Source organism: Lactuca serriola, chromosome 3 (assembly GCF_051521515.1).
Source record: "Lactuca serriola cultivar US96UC23 chromosome 3, Lser_US96UC23_V15, whole genome shotgun sequence".
Taxonomy (NCBI): Eukaryota; Viridiplantae; Streptophyta; class Magnoliopsida; order Asterales; family Asteraceae; genus Lactuca; species Lactuca serriola.
Genome location: NC_136410.1, coordinates 62,107,860 through 62,119,941, shown reverse-complemented (window position 1 = coordinate 62,119,941; position 12,082 = coordinate 62,107,860). Strand labels below are relative to the sequence as shown.

Genomic DNA, 12,082 nt, shown 5'->3' with positions numbered 1-12,082 from the left:
GCCCAACACTATGTAAGCTTCCCAAGCTCACCAGTGGCCCACTAATGGCCCAATTTGCTAAATTGGGCCCAATCCCTCTATTGGGCCTTACTCTAAGCCCAACTATTTCCTTGGCCATTATCGGACTACTAATGGCCCACTAAGGCCCAAGAACCCAAAGCATGGCCCAAACCGAGGCCCAATAACACATGGCCCATACAGACAGATTACGCGGGGCGTACATCTGCGTACGCTAAGCATACAAGCACAATGGTGAGTACGCTGGGCGTACCTGCACGTACGCTCATCGTAATCCTCCTTTTAAGTCCTTTTTCCATTAAGTGCTTATAACTCCACTCCAGAGGCTACAAACTCAGATCTAGGTCCTTTTCACATCTTAATCCATAAAGTCATTGAATTGATAACTTTACTTGGTCCAAACCAACCCAAAATCCAAAAATGATATTCTACTTCCATAGGAGAGCTAGATCTCATGCATGAACACAAATGGACCATCAAGATGACAACTTTACTACTCATGGGACACTTTTAGCTCTGAGGGTGGCAATTCCAAGTTCAAGGACGAAGTTTTACCATAAAGGCCCAATCTTTGGACCTAAAAAGGTCCAAAGTTCCATATACCTAGATCTAAGCTTCTATGAGGAAAGTTTGAAGCTTTTTACCTTCAGAGTGTCTCAAATGATGATATTATCCCAGATCTATAAGCTCCAGCCACCCAAACCCTTCCTTGTCGATTTCTTCTTTCTTCTTCCAAGCTCTTCTTTGCCAAACTAAGCTCCACAAGGTCAAACACCCACAACAATGGAGGAAGGACGACTATTTAGGGCTTCTCTGGGGTTGAGGGACAGATAAGGAGGCTTGGGTTTGGACCATTATGTTCCTTATATAGTGGCATGTCCTATAATTAGGGTTTTGAGACTCTGAGCGTACGCTGGGCGTACACCTCTATGCATCCACGACCAATCCTCCTTATACGTTGGGCGTACCCAACCAAACACGTGCATGCATCCCTTGCATGTATGGGACTTACTTGCCAAATATTTCCTTTTAGGACCATTTATGTCGATAACTTCAAAGTACTATAACTCCTTCATTCTAAGTCTGTTTCCGACGAACTTCATATCCACGGAAAGGTGGCGAGAAGCCCTATGCTTCTAGCAAAACCTCCCGGCCCGAAACCTTCTTGCCTATAACTTAAAGCCCACAAAAGACCGAAATTCCCTTAACCTCAGGCTCTGAAATCCATAAACAAATACTTTCAGAACAGGGCGTTACAAAGGTAAATTTGTTAACCCTAATCATATGTGATTTTTCGTTATATGTATACTAGTTCTTGGGGTAATTTCTTTGGTATTCAATGTTGTATGTTCAATTAGAGAAACCTAGATCTGAAGCAATTAGGGTTGCATGTACGCCATACGAATGATGATATGCTCATAACCCAACAAAATCATTCTTTCCTTTCCCTTTATTGAAACATTTCAACCAATTGCATATTCATTTCATACGCCCAAGTGTTCTCAAAAGTCTTTTGGAAATCCGAGGACATGGCAACAATCATGATGCACAACACCTTATTTGAGTCATCAACGTGTTTGGCGTGGGCAAATTTTCTTCATCATTAGATGACTCATCGATTTCGGGAATAGGGTCATCGAGCACGTATTCAAGATTGTCATACCTCAATGTAATCCTAATGTTTCACATCCAATCAAGATATTTAGCCCTGCTAGTGAGCTTCTCTCTTTGAAGAATAAAGATAAGGGAGAAGTTTGAATTGGTATGTGGAGGAGGTGGGAGAGGATGTCCACTAATACCATACATCTAAAAAGAGAAAGTCAGTTTAGTTAGTTTATTTTAATCCTTAAATAACTACCTAATTTATTTTACGGCTAAGATCCATATTTTAGATTCGTTTTATGAAGACGGATACCGAAATCATATCGAAAATTTATTTTATGTAGGTAATACACTTTACCAGTTTTAATCTCTATGAAATTCATAGATCTTTTGAGATTCGTTGAAACTATTTAATGGCATGTTAATTTTGGATTTGCACATCCTCTATTTGTGCATGGGATATCGATGTCTCACAAATAAGATGGTGAACCAACCATGCAAAACACACGTGACCCCTTGATCATGTCATGGTTCTCCAATTTACGTGTCAGTTACCACACACGCTCTGCCAACGAACCATAACCACACGTACCACACTATCTTCTTCTCACATCTCAAATTTATGTATCAGTTAATCACACAAGTTCTTTAAATAGATAATATTGAACAATGCGTGTTTATCATGGGTTGGTAATTATTCATATTTGCTAACATAACTAAGATTGAAATTTTGTTGTAGTACTTTATATGTTATATTTTTAATGAGATATCGTCCTATCAGACTAACGAAAATCAACCACACAAAGAAGCACGCGAGTGAAAAGGACACCCATTAAATGTTCATTTTATAGGTATGTTCATTTTATAGGTCGTTTTCCTTATACCTCTCTTATAGCATTGTCTCATGAGCGAGACATACTCTTGATCTGACTAACGATCTATTTAATATTTTAGTTTTACATATACTATATATAAACTATTATAATTATATGTAAGGTGTATTTTAAACAATTTAAAATTTCATGTTTTAAACACATTATATTTAATTAACTTTTAATCAATTAATTTTAAATCAATTATCTATAATTTTAAATTTCTTAGGCATATTTAATCTCCTAGTTTAACTATTCAATTTTAACAAACAAAACCAATATTTAAACCTATGGATAAATCCTAAAATTCAAAATTATAGGCTAAAACCCAAAATACCCAATATGCTTAGAGCGCATCGTGTCAAGCGATTAACACATTTCTTTCGTTTTTCTCATTTTTTTAAGTAATGCTCGTAACTAAAATCAAATGGCTCTGATACCATTAAAGGGTTTTCTATGCATCTATACACGAATTTTAGGCGACATAAGCAATTAAAATAATCCTAAGTACACATGCATCGTAGGATCTAGGTTTATTAGTTATAACAACCTACTTTCAAAACTTCTAAATAATACTATAAAGAGAGATAAGATTACTAACATTTAAGCAAAATCATATTTGCTTCTTGACCACTTGTACATTTCGAGTTCCTTGATGTTCTTGGAAGATCTAGCACCCAAAGTAGTATGCCTTTAAAGAGTCACACCCAAAAGTTTAAGCACTAGAAAACAAGAAGAGATTAGAGAAGACTTGCAAAGCTCGGATTCTCTGAGTGCAAGGGAGAGAATGAATGAAATTAATGAAGGCATACATGGTCTATTTATAGCTAAGCAAACTTGCAGAGAAAACAAATTTGAATTAATTAAATAATGAGATTTAATCCTAATTCAAATTTCTGCCTAATCAACAACTATGGGCGAATTGTAGAAGGATTTTATCCCTTCTCAAAACCGTCCACCCTATTGGGGATTCTAGAATATTCTAGTTGTTCAACTATTTAACAATTAATATTCAGTACATATACATTTAAATAGTTTTCTAATTAATTCCAAATTCATTCAAAATTAATTCTAAATTAATTTCAATAAGTTTCTAATTAATTTATCAAGCTATAATAAACTAATAAACTATTTATCTCACTTTCTTAAATCATTTTCTAGCTATTGTAGTTTTTGTGTGAGCAACTTTAAAAAGACTTTGTTATTATCCCCAAAGTTATATCAATTAGTTATGACATTGGACACCTATTTACAACACCCATAACATGTTTGAACGTTAGGGTAACATAATCTCGTTAGCACGCAACCATTGCTTTTGCTCATTAGCTTGATGGCCGATGTACTTGCTTTAGTATAATTTGAGTTTAATCTTTTATTTAGTATTTTAAATGTTATTATAAGATATTAGTATAATTATATAGAATGTCCTTAAATGGTTTTTTGGCTTGCCCAAAACTTTTTGTTCGTTAAATCCTTAATTTGGTAACAACATTTTGGTTTGATCATTTTGCCTAGTTTCTTGTTATAATCGATAACCATGTTGATTGTGATTGTGGACATGATAATTTTCAATTTGTCAACTTTGACAATATAAAAATAACTTAAAAAATAAAATAGTTTATAAGCTAACTATAGCATGCAAAACATATTAAATATTATTGTAAACCAAAAGTTTTATATATTAAATTTGATTGGTCATACCGATTTATTTTACAAATTGTATAAACCTTAACAATAAAAGAAATGGTTAATTGCATAAAATTTACTAAGTTTGTATAAAATTTCAATTTTGTCATTGTGTTATTTTTTATAATTAAGACACTAAGTTTTCAAATAATAATATGTTTGATAGTTTATTTTCTAATTTGTTTCAGTGTTGACTATTTGACCGTTCAACCAAGTTGGTAACTGAGGGGTTTAGGGTTTAGGGGTCAGTATTTGATGACGTGACGCTAACATGAGATGATGACATGACATTTTTTGGTGACATAGCCTTTTAGGTGTTAAATTTGAAAAAGTAAATAAAATGTAATGACTTAATTGAAAAAGAAAAACAATATCAAAACCAAACTTTTATGAAAACCTAGAGGGTGTTTGGCTAAGCTTATGAAAAATCTTAAGTACTTTTCAGCTTATAACTTATAGCTTATAGCTTATAAGTTGATAAGTCAGAGGCCTCTTACTTATTGATTTTAACTTATTACAAGTATAACACCGATATAAGTTATTTTTATCCAAACACCATTTTTAGCTTATACCGGTGTGGAACCGGTAATAAGTCAAAAAGCTCCATTTTTAAGCTTTGCTAAACACCCTCCTAGTGTCTTTTGTGAAATTTGTTCTTATTATAACATAATAATCAAGACTTGTTGGAGGGTTGGAAACCTTTTGTGGGTAAGCTTTTGGAGCAAAACAAGATAATGAAATTAGTGTCTACACATGTAGTGTCATAATTAGTTTGCATTCCAATCTCCCACATCCTTGATGATAATATGGGATGCCCTAAAGTTAATGGACGAAATGAATTCAATACATTATATTTCACGTGTCTATCAATTAAACTCTAAAGAGCTCAATGCATTGTGAATACCCTAAAATTAGTGGACAAAATGAAAGGTTGTATGGAAAAAGTGTTGTTTCAAGTTGCAGATTTTATAACAAGTCGAATATCAAGACAAGAAGTTCTAGTGGTCATCATTTGAGGCTGCAAAATCTAGGCATTAGTTGCTATCATAAATTTGTAACGAATGAATATTCAATGACTTTTTATTTGGAAAAGATTACATTACCAAACCCAAACAATTGATGGACAAAAAAACCAGAATAACTCGTTCATAACTGCAAGTGTCCCCGTGGAGAAACTCACTCCACCATTCTTATACAATAATGCAAATTTGAAATAAAACACCATCAACATCAAATATATCCATTTTAACAAATTAAACGTTGTAGTAGCACCAACGCTGCCCATCTTTAACTTGAAGATCAAACCCTAGCAAAGAGGGACATGGAAACATAAAAATAAGTGATGAGCTTATGAGTAATGATATAGTTCGTCTTCATGATTGGAGCAATCTGATTAGAGGCTTGACAATTGCATCGGGAAACATATATGTAATAAGGTGGATAAAGTATTTACGTGTTTCATGGGAGATAAAAGGATCATGAACAATGGATTTGTCGAGGAAAATCCAAGTCCGAGTTTTCCGGTTATTGAACTCGTTTGGACCGGTAACAATTTAACACAAACATACATATATTGTTATCTAAATCTAACATGTTTACCAACTAACATATATATCAAGTTTACGAACAAAAATTAACAATCTTAAGTTCTCAACACAAACATACAAAAGTAATTACCGTAACACCAAAAATCATAGTTTAAACTTTAAAATTAATCCTACTAACAAACGTCATAATCTAATCTTCCATAGGCCTCCTAACTTTGATATCATGATATCCTCAAAAGCTGAAATATTTCAGCTTTGATATCCTAACTTTGATTGATTATAACTCATTGAATATAATATCCAAAACAACGAAATTATAGTTTAAAATCATCTACAAACTCTAAATTACATGTTGAAAAAAACCGCATGTCAATCCGACTAAAAACGAATGAGATATGCTTGTTTAAACAGTTTTACAGAATACAAAATTTTAATTTATTGCTGAAAAGCTGAAGTATTTCAGCTTTGATATCCAAACTTTGATTGATTGTAACTCATAGATATAACACCAAAAACAACAAAATTATAGTCTAAAATCATCTACAAACTCTAAGTACACGTTGGACAAAACTGTATGTCAATCCGACTTAAAACGAATAAGATATGCTTGTTTAAACAGTTTTACATAATACAAAAAATTAATTTATTGTTGAAGAGCTAAAATATTTTAGCTTTGATATCCAAACTTTGATTGATTGTAACTCATTGAATATAACATCAAAAACAACAAAATTACAGTCTAAATCATCTACAAAACTCTAAATTACACGTTGAAAAAAATTACATATCAATATGACTTAAAATAAATGAAATATGTCTGTTAAATTTTTTTTTTATAAATAAGCCGGCCCAACCGGTTTTTACCCGGAACCGGCCGACCTAGACCGGCAAAAAAAACCCGGACCGGATCGCCCTCAAATCCTAGAATCGAGAACCAACCCGATGGTCCAAAAAAACGGTCCGGTACGGTTCAGCAGTCTGGTCCACATATCCAAATGCTCACCCTTCAGTGGCGAGACTATGTGTAAGGAAGGTGGGTCCTAGGACCCACCTAATTTTTTTAATTTATATAAAATTTCAATAGAAATTTTTTAGAGACCTACCTTAAAAGGTATTTAGGACCTACCTTACCAATAAAAAACTTTGAACTTACATAGAAAAATATATATAGAAAAATTAATAAACCATGTGATTTTCTATTCTAAGCTCTCCACTATCACCCTTACGACACTGTCTCATATCAGTTGTCATCGGGGTTTGTCGGTCACATGATCAAATTGAAACAAATTGGAAAATATAATGTAAAAATTACTATTTGTTGAAAGCTTAATATCATAATTAAAAAAAACAACATAATATCAAAATCAAAACTTTATTTTATGTAAACTTAATTTCTTTTATGATTTTAGTCTAGAAGAAATCACAAAGTACGCATTGAATAGGCGGAAGCAGCTGAACGAATAAACGAATAAGCAACGAATCTATTTTTATGACATATATCATAAATATAGTTTACTAATTCTACCATGGTAAAAGCTAAAAAAAAAAAAAAGGTTAAGATAAAACCTACCCTCACACCAATGGCGTCACCGTGAATCGCCCCTCACCAACGATTACTCTGATAAGTCATTCTCAACCGTACGATCTCACAACCCCTCTCTCGAAACAAAACTGGTTAGGTGTGTGCGTAGATATACATATATATCTTATTTAGCTCGAACGGGGAGTGTGATACACAATTCTGAGATTTCTCTCCTTTTTGCTCTTTCCCCTTTCTCCTCGAACAACACCCACCTTTTCTTATCCTCAACGTCAATCTATACGTTCAGGTATTGTCTTTTATCCCTTTCTTTCTATATATTTTTGATTATCTATCTGTTTGTTTCGTAAAACCCTAGTTTATATCTAGAATTCATGTTCACGGTTGAAATTGGTGTGGATTTGTTGAATATAGATCTCTTTGATGTCTTAATTGATTGCTTGACTTCCTTTGATTGTATTACTCTTGTTCTTCAATTGAAAATTTGTGGGCGGTTGTTTCTTTTCGCTAATTTAGGGTTTTTCATTTACGTGTTTTTTAGGGATCCGGGTTTTCAGGATAGATTTTTGGTGTTTTCGATGGAAAATGGCGTGACTAAGGTGGAAGAAGTAAAGTTAAAAGTAGGGGAATTTGATAAAGATGTGTTGGGAGATGGGATGAAGGGTATCGGAATTGATGATGCTCTCGAGGAGGCAAATGGTGGTGTTGAAAGTGTATCTGAAACAGTAGAGGCGGAAGAAACTCTTAGAAAAGATGGAAGTGATGAAAATGGTGAGGATTTGAGCGATTCTCTAGTGTTAGATGGGGACGTGGATGCTGGGCAAAGGATAGTAGACACGATTGAAGATGCAATCCAGACTCCCTGTGAAACTCAGACGGTTGTGGAAAAGGCTCATGTTGATCCTGTTGAGGAGGTTATATCAACGAAGGTAAACCTTATCTGAGTTACTTACTTGATTATTTTTGATTGAAAAAGATTAAGTTGTATGTATTCCATCAATTGGTGATGCATGCAGGTGATAGAACATGATATGCCTGTGGATAGTGATGAACATGAGGAAAAAGGGATTAATTTGGAAGAGGTTACAGATGAGAGAAATGTATCTGGTAGTATTTTCAGTGATCATCCTAGTGAATTGGAAGCTAATGAGGCTGTGAATGATGGTAACAGTGAGGCAGATTTGGGAGAAAATACTTCTGATAATGCTGCAAGGGATCAAGCTAGTGAATTGGAAACTGGGGTGTCAGTGGTTGATGGAAAAGATGAGGTGGAAACTGTGGTTGTGACTGATGTAAGCAAAGATGAGCCAAATGTGTTGGAAAATAATGGGGTTGTGGACAAAGGGGTAAATGAGGTCACAAAGGTATCCAATGCAGATGATAATGAAAGCCAGATGCAGACTTTGGAAGATATTCATGACACAAAACCAGTTGATGTAATTTTAGGAAATTCAGAAAATGGAGTTTCAAAAACTGTTGATTTGGATGAAAATCTCCTCCATGAAGATTGTGCTGATGGAGATTCTATGAGTCACACAACACAGCCAGATGATGAGATAAGAGTTGAAGTCAACGGAGATGTTCCAAGTCAACTTCATGAAAAAGAGACTTTAGTCACTCAAGGTAAAGATGAAGACAGTATGAATCAGAAGGAGAAGGTTGAAAGTTCAAGAAATAATTTACTGAATATGCAAAACGAACTAAACATCGAACAACTTGAAAAAGGGGAACAAAAAAGTTTTGATCCATCTTCAGTACATCAGGATGATAAAAACCTGCAACAAGAAAGCACTTCTGCCATTAATGAGCCTGATAACAAAGTAGAGAGCCCCAAAGTTGAAAGTCCCCCACACCCTTCTGAAAAACGTGAACCTAAAGATTATGATATGAAACAAAATACACCATTAAAGAAAGAACCAAAGTTGAATTTATCTACAGAAAAACCTGCCACTCCTACATCTATTCCCAATCCCAACCCTGATCCAAAACCAAATCCACCCCCCATTCCCATTCCCAACTCCAAACCAACAACCACCCTGACCCCACCCCCTGCCCAGACCCGACCCGCGGGTCTTGGCAACGGTGCACCACTACTCGAACCCGCACACCGTGTGGTTCAATCTCAACCAAATGGCAACACCCCTCCTCCTCAAAACCAAGTCATTGATGAACCAACAGGTGAACCCGAAGAAAACGATGACACCCGTGAAAAGCTCCAAATGATTCGGGTCAAATTCTTACGCCTTGCCCGAAGACTCGGGCAGACCCCTCACAATGTTGTAGTTGCCCAAGTGTTATACCGGTTAGGGTTAGCCGAACAACTCCGTGGCAGAAACGGAGGGCGTGTTGCAGCTTTCAGCTTTGAACGCGCGAGTGCCATGGCTGAACAGCTTGAGTCAACCGGTCAAGAACCACTTGAATTCTCATGCACAATTATGGTTCTTGGAAAAACCGGAGTCGGAAAAAGTGCAACCATTAATTCGATATTTGATGAAGTTAAATTTAACACAGATGCGTTTCAATTAGGAACGAAAAAAGTTCAAGATGTTGTTGGGACTGTTCAAGGGATTAAAGTTAGGGTTATTGACACACCTGGGTTGCTTCCTTCATGGAATGATCAAAGAAAGAATGAGAAAATTCTACAATCGGTTAAAAAATTCATCCAAAAATCACCTCCGGATATTGTTTTGTATCTTGATAGGTTAGATATGCAGAGTCGTGATTTTGGTGATATGCCACTTTTGAGAACTATAACCGATATATTCGGGCAGTCTATTTGGTTCAATGCGATTGTGGTCCTGACCCATGCTGCATCCGCCCCGCCCGAAGGCCCAAACGGGACCACAACCAGCTATGACATGTTTGTGACTCAGCGGTCCCACGTTGTCCAACAAGCCATCCGTCAAGCTGCTGGTGATATGCGGTTGATGAACCCGGTTTCCTTAGTTGAAAACCACTCCGCGTGTAGAACAAACCGAGCCGGGCAGCGGGTCCTGCCCAACGGGCAGGTCTGGAAGCCTCACTTGTTGCTACTCTCGTTTGCTTCCAAGATTTTGGTTGAAGCGAATATGTTGTTAAAGCTACAAGACTCGCCACCTGGCAAACCGTTTGGAACCAGAGCTCGGGCCCCGCCTTTACCGTTTATTCTCTCGAATTTGTTACAGTCGAGACCGCAGTTGAAGTTGCCGAACGAGCAGTTTGGCGATGACGAGGACGATGATGTGGATGATGACGATGACGTGGATGCGAAATCCGATGATGAGTCATCGGAATACGACGAGCTACCGCCGTTCAAACGGTTGACTAACGCACAGCTGGCAAAACTTAGTAAGTTGCAAAAGAAGGCGTATTATGATGAGTTGGAGTATCGTGAGAAGCTTTTCATGAAGAAACAGTTGAAAGAAGAAAAGAAACGAAGAAAGATGATGAAGAAAATGATGGAAGAAGCAAAGAACATTCCGGAAGTAGAAGATGACGAGAGTAACGGTTCTGCAACTGTACCCGTTGCTGTGCAGGACATGAACTTACCGGTGTCCTTCGATGCGGACAATCCCACCCACCGTTACCGGGCCCTCGACTCCGCTAACCAATGGCTGGTTCGACCCGTACTCGACCCGCATGGATGGGACCACGATGTTGGTTACGAAGGAATCAATATCGAACACTTGCTCGCGTTACGTGAAAAGATACCGGTTTCATTTTCCGGCCAGGTCACCAAAGATAAAAAAGACGCGAATCTCCAAATGGAAATCTCAACCGGAATCAAACACGGGAAGTCAAAGTCAAATTCAAAGTCAAAGTCAACCACTTTAGCATTCGACATGCAAACAGTCGGAAAAGACATGTCCTACACTCTCCGCAGCGAAACGAGATTTTTGAATTTCAAAAAGAATAAAGCGTCGGCGGGTTTTTCAGTGACTCACTTTGGTGATTCGGTGACAGGTGGCATGAAGTTTGAGGATAAGTTGAGTGTGAATAAACGGGGGCAGTTGGTGGTGGCGGGAGGGGCGGTGATTGGGCGTGGTGACGTGGCGTATGGGGGTAGCTTAGAGGCGACTTTGAGAGATAAAGATCACCCGTTGGGTCGATTTTTGTCAACTGTTGGGGTTTCGGTTATGGATTGGCATGGGGATCTTGCGATTGGATGGAACGGGCAGACTCAAATTCCTATTGGCCGGTTTACGAATTTAATCGGTCGAGTGAATTTGAATAATAAAGGGTCGGGACAAGTTAGTGTGAGATTGAATAGCTCTGAACAGCTTCAGATTGCATTGGTTGCGTTTGTTCCTGTTATCTGTAAGCTTCTTGGGTATTATCAGCCTAGGGATACATCATATTAGCAAAACCTACTTTTGTTACCATTTTCAACATTCAAAGTTCTGTGGAGTTGGTATACGCGACAGAAGTGCAATCGCTTGATGAACGAAATGTGAGGAGTAAGATTTTTGTGTTCTTGTTTATATTATTTATTATGTTTTTTTGTATTGACATGATGTTGGAATAATTGCAGATTGGGTTGATTGTTGGAATAATTGCTGAAAAAAGGGTGAAAGAAAAATGTTTTGGGATTAGGTAAGTGCACAAAGGGTGTAGTGGTTAGAGCTAGATTCGGAGTAATCAATCACAATGATGCTGTTTTTTAATGTTTTTATTTTTAAATTTGGTTTTTGGGTATTTTGAATGTTCTACTTTTGATATATATAGAGAGAGGTGTTCTGGTTAGGATTGGGACCGAGTGAGTTTAGCTATTGTATTATACGTGACTTGTGAAGGTCTTAATTGATTCAGTGGACATGAATGACTTCTTTTTTGTAGTA

General features: G+C 36.7%; 1 protein-coding gene across 2 annotated transcripts; it reads left to right on the top strand.

The window, feature by feature from the left end:
- Positions 1-7,416: 7,416 nt before the first annotated feature.
- LOC145092446 (translocase of chloroplast 120, chloroplastic-like) lies at positions 7,417-12,082 on the top strand. Of its 2 annotated transcripts, none has more exons than XM_079030381.1 (4): positions 7,417-7,554; positions 7,807-8,194; positions 8,282-11,694; positions 11,776-12,082. In XM_079030381.1, exons 2-3 carry the CDS (start codon positions 7,844-7,846, stop codon positions 11,603-11,605), a joined length of 3,675 nt encoding a protein of 1,224 aa, XP_078886507.1. In that variant the 5' UTR covers positions 7,417-7,554; positions 7,807-7,843; the 3' UTR covers positions 11,606-11,694; positions 11,776-12,082. The 2 variants fall into 2 exon arrangements, with proteins under 2 accessions (XP_078886507.1, XP_078886508.1); XM_079030382.1 differs by having other exon boundaries at positions 8,282-11,701.

What these genes read in the sequence shown, in the direction of transcription:
- LOC145092446 (XM_079030381.1), top strand. Translation starts at nt 7,844, where the DNA reads ATGGAAAATGGCGTGACTAAGGTGGAAGAAGTAAAGTTAAAAGTAGGG. An exon ending in AGGAGGTTATATCAACGAAG is followed by an intron (nt 8,195 to 8,281) that starts GTAAACCTTATC and finishes TGATGCATGCAG; the next exon opens with GTGATAGAACATGATATGCC.